General features: G+C 47.2%; 8 protein-coding genes across 8 annotated transcripts; 3 read left to right on the top strand and 5 right to left on the bottom strand.

The window, feature by feature from the left end:
• Nucleotides 1-432: 432 nt before the first annotated feature.
• Nucleotides 433-1,578, bottom strand: P153DRAFT_361437 (uncharacterized protein; the record flags this gene model as incomplete). The annotated part of the gene is made up of 1 exon (XM_033666985.1): nt 433-1,578. The coding sequence occupies one exon, from the start codon at nt 1,576-1,578 to the stop codon at nt 433-435; it is 1,146 nt and encodes a 381-aa protein (XP_033518664.1).
• A 467-nt stretch (nt 1,579-2,045) lies between these two features.
• P153DRAFT_302573 (uncharacterized protein) lies at nt 2,046-2,438 on the top strand (the record flags this gene model as incomplete). Its single annotated transcript, XM_033664461.1, has 1 exon — nt 2,046-2,438. The coding sequence occupies one exon, from the start codon at nt 2,046-2,048 to the stop codon at nt 2,436-2,438; it is 393 nt and encodes a 130-aa protein (XP_033518663.1).
• Nucleotides 2,439-3,193: 755 nt separating this feature from the next.
• P153DRAFT_258643 (uncharacterized protein) lies at nt 3,194-3,439 on the top strand (the record flags this gene model as incomplete). Its single annotated transcript, XM_033662803.1, has 1 exon — nt 3,194-3,439. A coding segment is annotated over one exon (246 nt), but the record flags the coding sequence as incomplete, so codon positions are not given.
• Nucleotides 3,440-4,013: 574 nt separating this feature from the next.
• On the bottom strand, nt 4,014-4,452 carry P153DRAFT_258663 (uncharacterized protein; the record flags this gene model as incomplete). The annotated part of the gene is made up of 2 exons (XM_033662804.1): nt 4,014-4,319; nt 4,366-4,452. Coding segments are annotated over 2 exons (393 nt in total), but the record flags the coding sequence as incomplete, so codon positions are not given.
• Nucleotides 4,453-5,086: 634 nt separating this feature from the next.
• Nucleotides 5,087-6,667, bottom strand: P153DRAFT_302447 (uncharacterized protein; the record flags this gene model as incomplete). The annotated part of the gene is made up of 1 exon (XM_033664452.1): nt 5,087-6,667. One exon carries the CDS (start codon nt 6,665-6,667, stop codon nt 5,087-5,089), a length of 1,581 nt encoding a protein of 526 aa, XP_033518660.1.
• Nucleotides 6,668-7,496: 829 nt separating this feature from the next.
• On the bottom strand, nt 7,497-8,624 carry P153DRAFT_351180 (GroES-like protein; the record flags this gene model as incomplete). Its single annotated transcript, XM_033666323.1, has 2 exons — nt 7,497-8,212; nt 8,270-8,624. The coding sequence occupies 2 exons, from the start codon at nt 8,622-8,624 to the stop codon at nt 7,497-7,499; spliced, it is 1,071 nt and encodes a 356-aa protein (XP_033518659.1).
• Nucleotides 8,625-10,970: 2,346 nt separating this feature from the next.
• Nucleotides 10,971-12,971, bottom strand: P153DRAFT_435442 (uncharacterized protein). The gene is made up of 3 exons (XM_033673145.1): nt 12,755-12,971; nt 11,578-12,663; nt 10,971-11,518 (listed from the first exon to the last, which is right to left on the bottom strand). Exons 1-3 carry the CDS (start codon nt 12,918-12,920, stop codon nt 11,088-11,090), a joined length of 1,683 nt encoding a protein of 560 aa, XP_033518658.1. The 5' UTR covers nt 12,921-12,971; the 3' UTR covers nt 10,971-11,087.
• Nucleotides 12,972-14,842: 1,871 nt separating this feature from the next.
• On the top strand, nt 14,843-17,026 carry P153DRAFT_351175 (uncharacterized protein). Its single transcript, XM_033666322.1, has 4 exons — nt 14,843-15,231; nt 15,281-15,358; nt 15,411-16,124; nt 16,180-17,026. The coding sequence occupies exons 1-4, from the start codon at nt 15,003-15,005 to the stop codon at nt 16,947-16,949; spliced, it is 1,791 nt and encodes a 596-aa protein (XP_033518657.1). The 5' UTR covers nt 14,843-15,002; the 3' UTR covers nt 16,950-17,026.
• The last annotated feature ends 1,999 nt before the right edge of the window (nt 17,027-19,025 follow it).

Here is a 19,025-nt window from a genome sequence, read left to right as displayed (position 1 = left end):
GTGGAAGGTGAGGAGAGTGGAAGGTGAGGAGAGTGGAAGGTGAGGAGAGTGGAAGGTGAGGAGAGTGGAAGGCTTGATAGTTGTAGTGATTGATGTAGTAAGCTCGATGTCTAGCGGCTCTATCCTAGCATATGAACCGAGGGAGTAAAGGCAAAAACCTAGATGACCGAGAACGGTGAGTTTTGTAGATCTCTGATTGAGAAAGTGAGTCTGATTACTGGTAGAGTTTAGATGACGGTACTGAGCGATTGAAACGCAAATCTGAGAAAGCTAGTAAGTGTAAAGAAGCGGATCATGTATTACTGTCTGTACCGCCTTTGACACAATCCACAAGCCTGCGATCGTGCCTGTCAACCAGATGGCTAGATACTTTCATTGAGCAGAAAATCTTCTACGCAAGATATACATCTCACTAGAAAGACCTAGTCTTTTTCAATCTTGGGCAAGCCCGCACCGGTAATCCGCCACGTCTTTCCTGGTGTACCAATTCCCTTTTACAAGTTCCTCTTCTTTTTGTGCCCAATCGTGTAATTTGGCCGCCGACTTGAAGTCCAGATCTGCGAGTTTGGATGTAATATTGGACCCTGTAGCATACGGGACATTAACGAACCATGAGCAGTCTCGTAACGTCATTGCAAGCCGTAAGTTGCGGTCGAACGCGATTTTGTCGGTGGCGGAATCCCGGCAAAGAACACCCACTGGGTCGAGAGTTGCTTGAAGTACCTTGAGGTGTTGCAAGAGGAACTGCCCGTCACCGGTAGTTATGTATTCGAGGAGGCGACTGACTACTTCGTCCACGGCATCTGGGGGCCCTTTGTAGTGAGCCACGATACTTGCGCGAACCCATGGAACGATGTCTCGCTGATCTCTTCCTACTAGGCGCAGCGGACATATATAGCCTTTTGCATCTCGGTGTCTTGAAGCTTGTAACGCGCACGTGCGGCAACGGATTGCGTCTGCAGGAGCATCGGGCGATTGCAGGAGCCATTTTGGTTTGACCTCAAGGGTCATGGATCCAGGAGCTGGCGACATATCCGGTAGAAGGATACCCCACCGAGCGCCGGTTGGTGTCGGAAGCACGGCTGACTTATTCGCAGTGTTAAGTTGGACAAACAGTTCTTCTAGAACGTCGGTAGAGAGCAGTACACCCCGATGATCCATGAGATGAGCGTCAACCCGGCGAGCGACAGTGCTACCTGGAGGTCCTGTCGGCGCAAATAGAGGCCGAACATCGTGCTCGAACCCATATACCACATCTTCGCAAGGTAGAGATTTGTCGACACCTTTGCTGATCCGGAGAACTTGGTTCACAATTCCATCACGTTGAACTGCTGTGATAGCATCGCCACGATCATTGCGAGCAAAAACGAAGGCCTTAGACCCGGATTTGGGTGACCACGGCTGAATCCTGAACACAGTGTTGGCAGCACCGGAGTTGAGATACACAAAGTACACCAAGGTCTCCTGAGGAGCGTCTGTGTTGGCAACACAGCAGAGAGCCCCTGGAGCAGGCGTCAAAGAGTCGAACGACGTTTTTTCGGAGGGGCGTAGGCGCCCAGTCCATGTGTTTTGAGCCATGAGATGAGGCAGAGCGTTCGAGTAGCCGTCTTAGAAGTGTGTCGCGTGTGAATCGACGATGGACGCGTTACGTCAATGAAGAATTGTGGTGCTAGTCATAGCGTCCGAAGGCGTTTTGGCAAAAATCCACAACCACGTAGGTGTATGGAGAATGTTATGGTTTCGCGTCTCACGAATGGAGGCTTCCTAGCCTTTACGTAGGGAGAACGGAAAAGGGCAACGTGATCCGTCGTCATATCGCCGGGCGCTCGTATGACTTCCAAGATCGTAGTAGCTCATAAGGTCGACGGCTATTTCCTGCGTCACGTCACACATCGCGTATCACGTAAGCCGATGCTGACTAGCCTAGGCGCGCGCGCGTTGACGCAATCTACAGCCGAGATCCAAGCATCACAAGCATCGAAACTCTAGCCACTCGGAAATCTTGATCTACAAACCACTATCCATCCATCTGGTCCATCGTCATCATGCCAGCGCCCTCACCCCTGCCAACGTATCTATACAAAATCCTGCCTTCTGCCCCGCCATCGCCCCTCCCTGAACGCCTCCCATTGTCAGATCTCGACCGCAACGATGGCTACATTCATCTCTCGACAGCCGAGCAGGTACCTGGCACTGCTGACCGGTTTTTCGGCAGCTCCGCGGAGTTGTGGCTGCTGAAGATCAAATACGAGGCGCTGGCTGCGGGGACCGACGGGGATGGCAAGGTGGATAGCAAGGCAGCGGTCAAATGGGAAGAAGTGGGTCATGGGTGTTTCGCGCATTTCTACGGCGGTGATCTTGGAAAGGGGAATGTTGCAGAGGCTGTGAGGCTGGAGAAGAAGAGCAGTTGGACTGAAAGCCTGCAGCTTGAATGGTGAGGGTGTTGTAACTTGCATGAGGCGCAGTTGTCAGTAGCTGCCACGTCTCTAAAACCTCTGCTATCATCTCCATAAAGATCATCACACTTCGTTCTGCAGCGCAACTTGGATGCTCAAAACTGCCCTCAGAAGATTGTCGTCGCTACTTTTTGCTATCGTAATCACGGCACACTGACACGATGGTCTCGACGCACTCACGACTTTGCTATAACTGCCACAATGATTTGAGCAATATGGAGAAGAGTAATCTGGCAGTCCATCATCGTGGGGATTCTGAGATTTTCCAGCATCTTGCCATCTTTGCGCCAATATCGTCGATGACTACAGGCATCACAAGGCCAATGAACATGAACGCAGTCTCTGGTGTATTCGATTTTCGATAGATTCCAACTGTGCAGAGATTGAGATCCAAACTACGCAAATAGATGTTGATGAAACACCACATCAGATACTTCTTCACGTCGTACCTTTGGTGCGTATGTTCCACACCAACGCTCAGGATTTCACGACTTCTTACATATCACAGAATTGCATACGCATTGCAATCGACCCCTTGGTTAAATACAATTGCCAGCGACAAAATATCGTTCACGAAATCGAAAGTCCAGAATTGTCTTGAAACACGCCGAACTTGCCGTCTTCGCAATGCCGCCGATTCTGCTTTCTTCTCTACGCGTTTGCTCAAGATAGAAGGCCGGCACTGTTCCGAGATAACATTGGAAGACACAAGGGTGTTACTTCGCTCTGTCACATTTTGGGGCGGATCCTTGCCCTTCACACTTACACGCGGGTCTGAAAGATCCCTATGGACGGGTGTCAACATCCAGGAGTTGCCGAAGACTTTCCGGGAGGCCGTTGAGGTCTGGCGCGATCTCGATATCCCATACCTCTGGATCAAATCTTCGCGCATTTTTCAAGACAACGATGACCTATCCGATTGGCATAGGGAAGCTGCATCCATGAGACAGGTTCATGCTTCAGCTTTATGCAACATAGCAGCAACAGGGGCAAGAAACAGCGGCGAAGGCTTATTATCAAAGCGCAATGTTATGGCGCACACGTCGTATGCACTGCGGTCTCTGAGGACTCATATGGACGAAATCAATGGTGTAAACTACTTACTGATGGATTGCCCTGGAGACTGGGTGCTCTCATGCTACAACGATGTAACACCGAAACACTCTTATACAAACGCATAGTCGTCCTCTTCCTGCAAGACGAGAATTGCGATTCTTACAACGCAAACAAAACTCTCGACGAACACAATGTCACCATTATCTAGAAGCCATCTCACGCCAGCAGCTCAAGTTACGCTTGTGTCTGTTGAATGCCAACACTCCCCCACTCACTCTCCGGATACACTCTTCTGACCCCATACCACGCCAACTTTTCCCCGCCATCCTTCTCAGCAACATCCTCGAATTCATGGACCGCCAGATACCCTGGCATCTCAGTCTGCTCACGCTGCAGACACTTGATTACAACTCCAGAAACAAGCTTGTACCGTCGTGTGCGCGCCCACCCTTTCGTTCCCTCCATCTTCTCACCAGCTACACTCTCATCACCATACTCGTGTGATACAAGCAACTGACCCGGTTCCGATCCCACGCCGGGCTTTTCCACGCAAGAAACCTCCTCGTAAAACCGAATATCAAATCCTACATGCGCATACACCTGCTGAATCAATTCCAATGGAGGGACCTGGTTATGCACAGCCTGAAAAGCGGGAGAGTCTTTATACGCGATATCCCGCATTTCGAAAACAGTGAGCCACGGTGGGCGGGTGCTTTGTGCATCTGTAGACGAAGATCCTGGTACGACGATTTGCCAGCGTGAGGCGGACGGGAAACCGGGGAGGGCGAGGACTTCTTGGACGTGTGTCTAGCATGTGGTTAGTGCAGAGATTGGTGGAGAGTATTGTACGTACGTCTTCATACCACTCGCAGAACTTCTCCGGCGTGAGAGCATCTCGATTCTCAATTTGCGATGACACCCAGAGAATACCTCGTGTCATTTTGTCCGACACAACACAATCTTTCTTGTTTTTTTGGGTGGTGTTGAAAATCAACTTGTAATTTGTTCGAAGAGGGTTACGAAACAGAAGCTGCGTGCAGGTATGGCACCCACAAAGACAAGCGTCGTGATGAGGGTACCTATCGGTACTTGTGTCCTATTATCTACGTATCCAACCGTGCCTGCATGGAAGATATCGGCAGTTTTACGGTGGGCCAAGCGGATTTGGGATCCAGAATCTAGGCTTTCGGGTGCGTAGTGCACGACTATCTCCACAGTAGACCCACACGGGGATACACGTTCTACACCGCTTAGGTGTTTGTCCCGCGCTAAGTTCGTGGCTTGCGGTTTGCAAGGTGAGGATGGCAAGACGAGGATGACAAGTGATGAGCGAACACATCAACACTGTTGAATGCCCAAGAAAAAGTTTTCCTTCGATACTTGGGAAAAGCAGCGCCATAGTCATGAATAATTCGTAGCAATACTAAAACCTACGCCTTGTGTATGCTTCATCGTCAGAACACCACTCCATCCATGTAACCCGATCTCTGAACGCCGTTCGATGCAGCCCAAAACCCCCATATTCATAACCCAAGCGCCTTGATAGCGTATGCGACCACCTTCAAACACGCTTCTCACCCCCTCACGTCCCCAACCCTCAACCACCGCTCCTCGATAGCCAAAACCACCAACTCCTTCACGCCCCCCAGACTGCCCTCTCCCCCCAAAGCCATGGGGCATAGCAGTTCGCTAACATGTACCAGAATCTTGTACAGTTTCGTCGCCTTCTTGCTTATCTTTTCATCATCCTCGTTTGCAGACTCAGAGCTGTGTTTGGAAGAAGACGCAGTGGGAATGGCGTTCATAGTTTCGAGATGGGCAAGCAACTTGTGAAGTAGAAAGTGCGCCCACACGAGATTTGTGCGGGGGTGGAACGATCTCCATACGTCGACCTTTGCCTCTGCCTCATCTTCTGAATCTGGTATTGTCGCTGTTTCTTCGAAGCGAATATGTGTGTTTTTTCTTGGGGAGCGGCGTGGTGCCTGTACGGTTGGTGTGGGTTCTTGTTGTAAAGGGTTGTCGTATAGGGCGACACCACGCATGTAGCGGTAAATCTCGTATTGGTATTCTTCCTGCGCGTCGCCTTGGAAGAGCGCGGGATCTTTGTCGAGATCGAGATATGCGACGTCGAGTGTAGAGGATGAGGGTGTAGGCCGTTGCGACGACGATGCAACAATCTCTGCGCGCGACAACGTATAATCAATGACCGTCGTCTCCAACCCTGTGAACCCCATTTTGCGCTTTAATGGTTCCTCAACCTCGGGACTCTGGACATCCGCATCTGGCCTGCTCGACCGGACACAAATATTTCCTAGATGCAGATCTCGGTGCTCAAATCCACAAACCTCCTCTGCCTTGGCCACGCTCGCGCAAACCCCCCAAAACACATCCCAGACTGCCCAAACACTCGCTAATCCGCCGTTCTCCATCAGTTTCTCCACGTCCGTGCCCGCGTCCTGCATCTCTACAACGGCCCAGAGTTGTGTGCTATCGTAACTGGCTTTTTTGCTGGGGTCGGGGAAGTAGCTCTTCTTGCCGCGGGGGCGAGCCTTGTTCCATTTTGTCCATGCGGCGTTGAAGAGAGAGGATGACCGGCCTTGCAGGATTGTTAAGTCGCGGAAGATGGTGAAGCCTGGGATTGAAGTGAGGTTTTGTAGGAGGCGGACTTCAGAGAGGACGTCGGCAACGTGAGATTTGAATGCGTCTTTCTCTTCTCGTTCTTCTAGTTCCTTTTCCAATTGGCCGTTTCGGTCTCGGACTGCACGGGCTTGTGTCTGGCTGGGGAGTGGGGCGTCTGGCGGGGTCTTCAAGCCGATGAGTTTCAGCACAGACTCCTGAGTAATGCCATCTGGTGAGGTGGTTGTGGCTGAGAGACGGTACACTTCTGAGAAGGAGGCTTCCGCGATCTTGGTGATCTGGAAATGTGGTTGGAGCTCTGATGACCATTGCTCGAACGGTACAATCTTCTTTCCATAGCTGAGAGACAGAAGCGGAGAGACGTACGCAGAGTAAACATCGTCAGGCTCTGGGGTTGGTTCGGGTGTCGGTATTTGCGTCATCTGTGTTGGTGCAATTCTGGACTTCGCTTTCGACTTGCTCTTTTTTGGGCGTACGGGTGTGCTTGGTGGCGGCGCGGTCTTGGCACCTTTATCCATTTCCTTCGTGTCTTGCTTCTGCTTCTGCCCCTTTGTGTCCACTGTCTGCACGGTCTCGTCCTTTGTAGTCGCATTCGCATCCCGATCTTCCAGCACCTTCCTTGGCCCTCCCTTCTTCGCTGGTATCACGACCTGTACTTTCACCGTACCCTTTTTGTGACCCAACGTCAGACCCTCCATACCCTTCTCCAGTGGATTTTCTGTCGATGTGTGTGTCCTGACCGCGGTATTTGTATGCCTTGGCCTATCCGTGGTCTTCTCTGTCGCACCATCGCCCTTTGCACTCCCCATTGTCAGACCGCCTAGCTGTTGCTCCAGGCCCGCCATGTCCGCGCCCTCCTCCCTCTCCTTTCCTCCATCTTGTGATGCTTCTTCCAACTGCGCCAACCAGCTCTTCTTCTCCTTCACGGCTCGAATATCTTTGTCGGGCGAAAGACACTGCGCGAAACTCTTTGCAGGCCGTATATGTGATTTCTTTCCGTATGTTTTAGGTGCCATCGTATCCGTGAGTCGTGAACGAGAGACTGCAGTTGGGCTCGTGGTCGACGTGGGGGTCGAGAGTCGTGTGAGGCTGCAAGGGTGGACCTACTGGTATTTGCGTTTGTGGGGTGCGATAAATTGTTAGCGTCGTTGGCCGGACAACGTCAGCATGCGACATTTGTATCCACCAACATCACCTTGGAAAGGCCAACTTGGTAGTATGCATGTTTTATATTATACCATTAAACTTAACATGTCTCTACCGTCGATTCATACAGTTTTGATCTGATATCCCATCCAATTACTTCTTATCAGTGGTGAGAGCCACAACTAAATTTAATCAAGCCGCTCATAGTCTGATCACAACCTTGGTTTCCTCGTGTCTGCTGAATCGAGCAAAGTACTCGGGAACCTCTTCGATGCCGATGATGCTGCTGACAATGAAGCTTGGCTTCGCCCGGCCGGAAATAATCAGAGGTAGTATCTCCGATGCAACTTCTAGAGGAATAACAACGCCTCCATGCACGTTAACCTGCTTTTGATACGCCAATCCAATATCGAAGTTGTTGATCCCCTCCGGGAATACTCCGAGTACTCCCATACCCCCCTTAGCCGCCGTGACGTTTACCATGTTGCGTAGAGTGATACTGGAATCGGTTTGGCCAGTCGCATTGACCGCTTCAAAACCAACAGCTTCCACAGTCCGCCTTACACCACCAGGTTCTCTTGCCAGGATTTGTTCAACAGGATCTGAGTCTCGAAAGTTGATAGGTATGGCACCAATCGACGCGCCAAGGTCCAGGCGGCTTTGCACTTGATCTACAATGTAGACTCGAGATGCCCCGCGAAGTATCGCAGAATAGGCTGCCAAAAGACCTACGGGTCCAGCTCCGAAGACGGCAACAGTGTCTCCTTCGACAAATCCAGAGAAGGTGACTCCACTCCAAGCGGTCGCAAAGATATCCGAAACGAACAAGTAGTCGATCAGGGTTGACTCGTCGGTGCTGGCATTGACAGGTACAGGTATCAAAGACCTATCTCCAAACGGTACTCTTGTGTAATCCGCTATAAGGGACAGAGGTAATCAGTAAGAGGCTTATCGCAAGACAAGCAGAGACTTACTTTGCATTCCGTCCAATCCTTCCGGTCCTGCGCCAAAGGTCAAAGACGGATCGAAAATGTTCGGCCCCGGAGTGTAGTGTCCGCTGTCGACGTTGTCGGGGATGACCACATAGTCGCCGACGCTCAAGAACTGCACAGCGTCACCGATCTCGGTAACGTAGCCGATACCTTCATGACCATAGTACCACGGTGATTCCGGCGACCCTGACTCGGTATGATAGAAATGCATGTCCGATCCGCAGATTGCGCTCATATTCATACGAACAATGACGTCAGTTGCATTGAGGATGGTAGGAATAGGTACGTCGATAACGGAGACATTGTATGCCTGCCCCAGTCCGACAACGCCACGCATCATGGAAGCCATGCTGGAGGATAGATAGAGTTTGGTGTGTAGAGTTTGGTGTGTTGAGGTGAGAGAAGGCAGTAAATGTTGATAAGAGTTTTCAATGAGTTGCCATATCCCCTTATATACCATTTCTTAGTGTCCATTGACCATCGGCATTGTCTGGGATCGCATTTAGTCAAAACGCTTATCTCAATGTCCATCTGAATCATCTGGTACGTCAACGGCAAGCATAGCCACTTTACCAAGATCTCGATGGTGTACCATGCAGCATGATGACGGTAAAAGAGACATATTGCGCTCGCCAAGACCTTGGTGGTACCTAGCTACGTCAAGTTGTGGGTAAAGAGAGTTCATAGCCGATCTCTTTTCCGCATCCATCCGATTGTCCGTTAACCATCAACAACCTCAACGAGCTCGAGGTCTTGTCGTCTCTTTCGAAGATGGACGGCATGGGTTGTTAAACATGCTCACCTCGATGTTACGAACGGGTTATTGTGATTGTACCTGTTCAGTCTTGCACTTTAATACTGTAGTACATACTACCTTTTTTGTGCACCTTTTTTGACAAAGTCTACTTCACTAGTACCATGTTTCGTTTTATGACCGCTACCTGTGACGTGTAATGCATTCATCTCGGTAACGAAACCAGTAACAGGAGCAACAAGTAGCTACGAAAGCACAGAGACTGCCTCGCGTACTCTCGATCCTTGGAAATCCATGGTTGTGGAGTTGGAGTCCTGCTATTTCCCAACGCCTTGGATTTGTCGGTTGTCCATTTCGGGTGCTCCTCATCTGATTTTGATTGAATAGCATTAATTCCAGACAGCCTTGGGAGTTGATCACTTGGCAGTTGCTCTGCTGGCCAATGCGAAAGGTCCATGTCGAGCCTCATCACATTCCGATGTGGATCGGACGTGATAGTGAGAGGCTGGTAGTCGAAACTATGAGGTTCTCCACACTCTTTATCTGCGTTTAAGCAATCTTAACCCCGATATGATGCCTGCTGTCAGCAACTTGCATTAGCGGTGGGGTAGCCTGCGCCGGCCCGAGGTCCACACCCAATCGGGCATGATGGGAAATGAATGACTCGTGAAACCATACATCACTGATGCGAACACAGTCATTCGTAGTACATGGCCAGAATAATTGGGCAACATCATGACCCAACTTTGCAATCCGGTCAATACTTCCAGAACCTTGAGCACTTGGGAGCTGTGTCGACAAGTTTGTTGAGGATACTTCTAATCAGACTCCTCAATGACCCTTCATTGAAGATCACTGTCTTCCATTTCCCATGTGCTGCGCTTTTGAAAGACCATAAATTTGTTGTTGGGAGCCTCAACAAAGCCGGCTGTTCATCATCATCTGCATCGATTTCGATAACAGCACTATCAATGCAAAGGCTGTCGTTATTACTGGGGATAGAGAAGTGCATAAAACCAATCCCAAAACGCTCACTATTGATCTATCTCAACAGCAGTTATCAGAATATCGACATGTGCTTAACCCAGAGCCAACCATTTCGTTGAAGTCTACGTGTGAGCGATTCTTGGTCATAAAGTGACATCCGGTTTTGTTCTCTTGAACATGTCATGTTAATTTGACTTTTTTAGTCATTTCAGTACCACGACTTGGCACTCAGAGCTTTTTACGAATCTTGTGCTTGCAGTATCCTTGCGTCTCACCGAGGTACCGCATTGGTGTATTTTACCCTGGTTTGGGTAAATGTAGCCTACATATTCGGGTAAATTCACACTATTACACCGCGCATAGTTAAATTTACTGGAACTACACTATTGTCCGCATGACGTTTACCGGTAGTCTTGTTGATCGCAACAACTTTACTCCAGCTCACCCTACATAAGCTGGAAACTCAGCTACTAACACTATCTTAACTACACTCTCACAATTAAGCCTTTCTATAAACCTACACAAAATAGAGCTTACGATTGAGCCCACTCACGAGCCTACCTGCGAGCCCACCCACGATAGAGCTCTTATGTGAACTCGCGATTTCAACTCACAATCAAGCTCAGATTCCAGCTCGCAATTAAGCTTCGAGATATATGTATAGATAGAACTCCAGGAACTTTTCTGTAAAACTATTTCTTATCTATGTATATGTGTGTAAGTTTATCTCACGTTTTACACTGCGTTTTGGAATCAAAAGCTGTCTTTCTACTGTGCTTTTTACACTTTGAAGCCGCGGCTTAGTTCACACGCTGCGATTCCTCAGTGTCTGATTTCACACTTCATTCCTGTAGATAAGGCTCTTGCATATCTAACCAAACTAGATTAGAGCTTGTTGACTTTGTGAACGAATGCGATCATTATTTGTACATCAAGCAATGGAGTAAACATAGTATAGATTAAGTGGGTGTAGACAGGAAAGTTCATACATAAGATCGCAACATCCTACCAACGCCAATATTGGAATCGAACCGTTCAACTCCATGCCCTGATTCGTAATCAGTGCAAAATCCCTTGAAGACTGTCGACGCGATCAGCCATGGCAGGTTTAGTCACTAGCCCATTTTGGGCACGACGCGCCTTTCTCTCCTTTTCTTTGACCAGGGCAATCCTATCAGCTTCTGTCGCGAAATTTTGCGCTATCTTGATATCCAGCGCATAGAGTTTGTGATCAACCTTTCTGTCCTGGGGAGGCTCATTGAATTCAACTTCAACGAACTTTTCTTTATCCAAGCATGGGCCTCCGGATCCGTGATTGTTGTTGGGTTTATATGCTGTGTCATTATGCAGTCGGTGGAGAAGGGATGCGTGCAGGAGTGCAGTCTTAGGAATGTCCCGAGCGCTGGCCAGGTTTGCTGGCCAGGTTTGCATCTTCCACACCCCTGGATCTTCATTGGTGAGCTCGTATCTTGGGAAGAGTGGAATATATTCTGCCAAAGATCAGTTTCTCAGAATGTTCAGAAAAATCAGAGCAAAGTTGTGCGCTTACCCATGAACTTCCACATCAGAACTTTGAGAAAGCTGGAACCCCAGCCGAACGACGTTGGGTTGTGGAGCGAAGCTTTATATGCTTCCGCCTGGTCAATGTTGTTCTTGAAACCGGCAAGTCGTTTGGACCATTTGAGCGCATAGGCGTCCTCCTTGGCACCAATCAATTCAACCTCGCGGAGCATCCAGCTCAGAGGTATATCGCTCATTTGATATGGGCCAAATCCAACATCCTTTACGGCAATCTTGTCCTTGTCTCCAAGTAAGAAGAGTTTTGCACGAGCGAGGAAGCCCGTTTCTTCCTTCTCTGCACCGTGTGCTGGCCAGCCTCCGCCAACGTCACCATGGTTGCCTGGAAACCAGACTTCCTTGATGTCTTCATTCGAGTCATATTTCTCATGGGTCAGATCCTGGGCCAGTAGAGCAGGTTTGAACTTCACGCGAAACTCGTCAACGGCGACAGCATGTCGTACATGCTCAGCAGTACCGACGACAGAAACCGGCTTTGGGGTTCTTCCAAATGGTGTCTCGAGCACAGCAACACTGCTTACGCAGTCAAAGATTCCAAGAAAGTATATCTTGACAGCGGGGTGGGCATCTTCCCCAGGGGCGGGGTTGTCAATCTTGTCGCGACGACAGAACGTCCTTGTGAAGTTGTACATCTTGTAATACTCCTTCAGCTCTTTCGCCTTTTTTGGTTCCTGGTTTAGCAGAGGGCTCGACTCATCCGGATTTGGGGCCCGAGATCCTTTTTGGTGGAACTCCAGATCATCTCTCGCCTGCTCCCATTGTTGATAAAGAGAATAGGCGAATGGGATCATCTCGTCATTACCCTTCGACAGAAGGCCAACCGTATTGATCATCCGACACAGAAAGCGGGCGGTGAAGGCGCCTCGTGAAAAACCAAACATGTAGATTTTGGCTCCGGGTTCGTAATGATTCATGAGAAATCTGTATCCAGACATGACATGGACATCGAAGGATGTTGCAAGACCTGAGTCAATCGACTTCGAGATCCCGCTTACGACATTGCCCAACATATTCTTGTTAAGTGAGCCTCCGCTGATGTCGTAAGTACCAATACCGGCTGTGGAGGTTTAGTTAGCAAAGAGCCTCTTCACCAGTGTTATATAGCCTTGCTATTGGTCATCGTGGGTTCAGACAGGAGCTGCGCTTACGCTGGTAGTAGTGATACTGGTAGTCATCATCTCGTTTCAACTTCTCATAGATTTTAACAACATTCGTGTCTGAGGTGTTTCCTTCGAAGGTGTTTCCAGTTCCGTCAAAGCAGAGCACAAGTTTGCGGTATTTCTTGTCCGGATTGGGTGAATTAACTGTGGACATTGTGACAGCAGTGGCAAGGGGTCGAGCTCGAAATGCCAAAGGGCGAAAGACACAGGATCTGAAGTTTTGACGAGGAGCTCTGAATAAGAAAGGATGAAGAGAAAGTTTAGGCATTTATAAAGAAGTAACAACCCTGTGAGGAAGCACAAGGTGCACAGACACGCACATGCTTCAGATGGCCACCATCAGATGTTTTATCCAGAAGCGAGGTCTAGACACTCGAATTTGCGCTTCGAAGACGCGTCTTGGACCATGTCCAGCTGGTATTGTGGCGCGGCTGAACTGCACAAGGAGGGCTGAACCTCTATCGAAAACAAAGGCTGGCATAAGTTATCATGTCATCCTTTTCGACCCAAATCTCAAAAAGGAAAACGGGGATTGATTATACATATTGCAATAGGATGGAAGTTGTACGCCTGTCAGCTGTCACGTATACGCATTCACTCTGACTGGTCACACTAAACATGCACCCCTCACCACCCTCCTGGGTGTGCCCGGATTAGAGTGTAGAATATGAATTGTTTTTCGTCAGAACCGATAAAGCAGTCGCTAAAAGATGTTCAAAGACGCAATCAAGGTTAGTGGCCCGCGGATCCACCCTCGAACAAAGATTGGGCAACAACTTTTCAGCTGCCTATCTGCAAGCCACATCCCCTACTAGCGGCGCCACATCTCTCAGCTCGTCAGTTGTCCTCTTGATACCGTCATGCTGATATCTCAGGAGAAGGGGCACTCGACTCTCTTCGATAGACGTCTCGTTGAGCAAATACAAAATAGTCCAAACATCTTTAGATCAATATTCTCCTGGGCGTCTAAATGCATGGACACCAAACGATGACGCAAGTGGTGGTGCACACAGCTGCTCTTTCAGCCACCCGTTCACGACGATGAGAGCCGCTATTGAGCTAGCGGAAGTCTTTGAGTAGCTGCCGCTTGCCGTTTGGACCGGGATTTGCGCGTCGACGCTTGGACCGTGCTTAGCAGAGAGCAGGTCGGTTCGTTGTGGGTAGACGTTTATGAGAAAGATATCTTGAGTGCGTGTTAATGCTCTGAAAAGTGTGTTTGAATGTTCAAGGTTGCAAGTGACTTTCGTTTGTTCGAGCAATAAGGGAAAGTAGAAGCGTAATTCGATATACAGGGCACAGTTTTGCGTCATTTCCCTCAAAGGTCTCATCTTGCGTAGGAGCATCCTCCTCCGTTGTCCTCAGAGTTCTTATTCTCCTCGAACTCTTTTATTGAGTTTGATCGTAATTTGCTATCATCAACTTCCCGTTTGCAAATTCGTGCTAGAGCTTCATGAAACAGGGCATCATAGTTATGACAGGAGAGGATGTTTTTTGTATCCAAGAGCATTGTTTGGGGACTTGGATAAGACTGCCAAAGCCCAGTGTTGTGAGTCAGTAAATTCAGTGTTTTTGCAAAAATATTGAACATTTCCCGCCCGCCTTTGATGGAGCCTGCGGAAATACCTTGCAGTATGAACTTTCCATCTCTCCTGATAAAGGCGTCTGCGGGAACGATCGATATGGGTGCTTCACTGGATAGCTGATCGAAAGCTCTGCCTGGTGGTCTTCGTCGCCCAGAATCGTAGCAAATTCCGCATCATTCACACGAGCCGTGGGCTAAATGATTGGCGAAAATCGGTAAGTTTGTCGCATTCAAAAGAGTGTAACTTACGAGCGCCATGGATATAGTCGTATTGTAGACTCCTGAACTTCTTGTTCCTGAACTCAGGATTCGCACCAGCACTCGATGACTAATAAAGCCAGCTTGAGAGAATGTACGATATTCTGTTAATGTAAAAATGTCACTGGCTGGAAGCGACCATGCCGAGCCTACCCCGCCCGCAATAGACGCCCGCTAAGCGCTAAGAGTGAGATTGGAATCTGCGCAGGCAACACCAGCATAACAACACTACAATTATGTATTCTGCTAAAAGAGCATTGGTATTGGAAAGAACTGTAGAGTTTTCCACGGGGTTGGATTTTTTCCTGAATGCTATGTACCGCAGGTTAACTTTTGATAGACAGATGTATCGGGTTACATACAGAGTCTACGCCTCAAACATGGTAAAACACAGCCATGGCACGCCTAATTGCAGCAGGCGAAATGGCCCCCAAAATATCCCACGCGACAAACTCTAAAAAGCGCAGATTGCCTGGTTGTGTTCTGACCCAGCCTCGCCCGTCTTTTTCCCTTACCATGAACTTCCGGCATTGGTTTACACTGCTCTGTCTGGCAGCTTTAGTCCCTGCGCAAGACACCGTGTCAGAGCTTCATAGCAGTATCGTTCGCAGGTTTTTTCACAGCTGTATATAAAATCCCTCTCAATTTCCCCTGCAACTACTTACACATATCAGCTGTTATACTTGGTGAGACACTCTATATCGATGGCGGTGAGGTTACAACGACTGCCTGGGAGTGGGGGAAGCAGATCAGTAGGTCGTATTCACACGTGTTTCTTGAACTTGTTACCAATCGTCCATATAGACAATTGGACGATCGGAGTCGATCTCTCGAAGCCATTCTCCACCTCCCAAACGCAATCGCGACCTTCCGCTCAACTCATCGCTAAAAACAACTGCCCTAACCTTGTCCTTCCTACGTTCTGGGTCAATAAGAAAGAAAACACAGCATACACATGGGGCGGCCAAATGAGCTTCTTTCAACCAAACATCGAGTCCAGCAATATCCCGCCCGTAGAGCTCTGGGCACTCACGCCCGATACCGGTCTCAATGGCTCATGGAGTAAGATCGAACCGGGTTCCGACACTCTCTTCCCTAAACTCGATCGTCCAGTCTATGGCGCAAGCACGTACAGCGACCAAGGCGGATTCTACCTGAGTGGAAAGTATAGCAGCTCCAAAACTCCTGGTGACAGCGATTACGTTCCTCTACCCGGACTGCTCTACTACGATTATGAAGAGAAATCGTGGACCAATAAATCGGCTACATCACTTCCAGGCGGTGGCTTTTGGGAGAAGGGCAATGCTCAGTACGTGCCTACATGGGGAACTGAAGGCCTGCTAGTTATATTTGGAGGCGTCGATATGGCCTCTCACCAATCCGTCACCTGGAGCAATATTACAGTGTTCGATATTGGGTTGGGTAGTTGGTATGCCCAGAGCACTTCAGGTGACACTCCGAGTCGTCGCGACCTCTTCTGCAGTGTTGGCGTTGGATCTTCATCAGGTGATACCTACGGTAATCACGTTTTTGTCCTCAACTGCCAGTCTCTGATGACTAACAATTGTTTCAGAGATCTTCGTATATGGGGGGAGCCCTCTCGAAACTACCGACAATATCAAGGACACGGCCGCCTCTATGTACGTCCTAACACTCCCGGCATTCACCTGGTTCAAGGTCAATGCAACTACGGACGCGCGTTACATCCATACCTGTCATGTTGCCGGCCAGCGCCAGATGCTGAGTATTGGAGGCCTTGATCCCTCATTGGAAGACGCTCCGCTTGATAATACCAAGACTACCTCCCGGATCAATGAGACAGATCCATATTTGCTTGGCATCAAGGTCTTCGATTTGACGGAGTTGGTATGGACGAATTCCTTCGACCCAGGTGCCAGTGCCTATACTGCACCAAATGTCATTGCCAGCTATTATGGCGGGCAAATCAAGTATCCCAACAGATGGAACGACATTGGTCTAGAATGGCTCTTCACCAGGGCCGCAAATAATATCAGCAGTCAGTCGCCTACGGCGACACCAGAGGATTCTGAAGTTGCCACAGGCGTTATTGCAGGTAGTGTAGTTGGGGGTGTAGTGGGCCTCCTTATTGTTGGTGGTTTGATCTACTGGCGTGTTTTGCGGAGAAGAAAACTGAAGGCACAATACGCTGCCGTACCGCCTTCAACTAAGGGAGATACAGTGTCACATCCAACAGAAATGTATGAAGAGCCGGGCAAGCCACTATACGAACTTGGGTCGGAAAGGTCACTACATGAACTCGGTTCAAACAAGCCGCTGCCGGAACTAGAAACAGGCAATGTTAATAGCACGGCAGAACGATGAGACCATATACCTGCTTGCAGTTCATAAATCAGATGTCACGCCAACGTAAACTAGTGTCTGGTCTGAGATCACATTCTATCTTAATTATAATCTATCATCTAATGGTTGCCTTTTGTTTTCCGACTTGAGAAACCCCTTCAAACCTCCCATGATTACCTTCACACTCTCTTCCAACGCCACTCGGCGCCAGAATGTTCGGTCTCATTACCCAGATTGTGATATAATGACAATACGCTCGTCAACCCAGTCTCTCCTCACATCTGGAGACGTATACTAACTTCTGTAAAAACTCTGGCTGTGAATCATCAGCGACTGATTAGAACGGCTATGTCTGCAAAATCCTACGTGACAACACTACTGTGGAAATTTTGAAACGCCCGAAAAACTCAGCCAAAGCAAGATTTCCTACTTACTCTTGGAATTGAACTGCTTTAATCGTTTGCTCTCAGTCGCTGTTGTCGTTATCGGATATGTTGGAGGTCGAACCATGGATCAGGTCGCTGATAGACAAGCCTGCTCTGACTGATGCGATAGCACTAGTGTTCAAGGGTCGTTCAACAAGAGTGCTGTGTGAGCTTGCCGTAGAATAGCTCTCCAATCTTCGTGTCTTAGCCAAAGGCGCATCAAAAACATCACACATGCTTAGTCTTTTCGATCCCAGTCTTACATCTCCCACTAATAGAACATCCAACAAGCGAACGGACTGCGTCTTGCGTATAGATGCACGGTGTATTTAGACAATTGCTGGAAAGATTTCCTCTCTTTACTCGTCCAAATCATAGCCTATATCGGCAGTTTTGTTGAATATAACCGACAACTTACCTTAACTATCACTAACACTGAGGTACAAAATCGGGTAATTTACTCCGCTACTTTATACTGCATTACAGTGTAAAACGTAGTCTTTCTTCTATATATTTTATACTGCCCTTTAGCGTATATAGAAGATACAGTATATTATAGAATAAGCTTACATAATCTTCTTATTTCTAATGTAGATAAACCTTTAAGTCTACTCCTCTACTACCTACGTACCTACCTATCTATATACCTATATACGTATGCCTAGTATAAGAGATACTCCTCCTACCTAAACTTTATCTATTTAGCAGGTTCTAGCTAATAAAAAAAAAGATACGTTAAAGTTTTATAGCAGGAGGAGGGTAGTAAAAAAATAGCTTAGTAGTAAACGCTAAAATAAAAAAAATAAAAATTTTCTATCTTAAGAAATAATCTTATCTCTCTATATAGATATATAAAGGAAGGTAAGAATTCTTCTTTTATACCTTAAAAACCTATTATTATAGTCTTTTTTTATTATTATATAAAAGGGTAAATTTACCTAATTCTGTAGTATATATTACCTAGTGCTAGTGTAAATTACCCTAACGCGGTACCTTAGTGTAAGGTACAAAATTAAGTAATTTACTCTACAGCTTTATTAGGTAAAAAATACAGAAGAAAGACTACGTTTTATACTATAATATAGTATAAAACATAAAGTAAATTTATATAAACTTAGTATAAAATAACTATAGTTTATTATTAAATAGGTAAGTAAATTTATACTTTATTTTATAATAAGTATATAAAGATGTTTATAACTATTATATATTAAATTATACTATAAATAGTATATTTTTTAACTATTACAGCCTAGTAAGTATATTAGTAGAGGTATCTTTATACTATATAAAGTTTCTATTATTAAGTAAGACTTTAAGTACTACTACTATCTTAAGCTTAATTAGGTAGTAACTCTTAATACTACTATTAATATTCTAGAATACTCTACTAAGTAGTTAAGAAATACTAAAGATCTAGTTAAAGCTTATATTTATTACTATTAGTATTTTAATAATAAGTTATTTAACTTACTAGATAAATAAATATACTTCTATCTAATTAAAAAGAAATATGCCCTTTATAAAAAGCTTTTCTAATACTATTTAAACTCTTCTTTTAACCTATTACTTTTAAAGTTTATTACTAGTAGAGTAATTATAACTGCTAAGTTAAGTACTATTTTTATTATAGTTAGAGCTAAAGTAGAATAAGTATAATTACTAAGTTAAG

Source organism: Dothidotthia symphoricarpi (assembly GCF_010015815.1).
Source record: "Dothidotthia symphoricarpi CBS 119687 unplaced genomic scaffold P153scaffold_24, whole genome shotgun sequence".
In the NCBI taxonomy this organism is placed as follows: Eukaryota; Fungi; Ascomycota; class Dothideomycetes; order Pleosporales; family Dothidotthiaceae; genus Dothidotthia; species Dothidotthia symphoricarpi.
The sequence above is the reverse complement of the archived record's forward strand: the minus strand, read 5'-3'. Positions and strand labels throughout refer to the sequence as shown.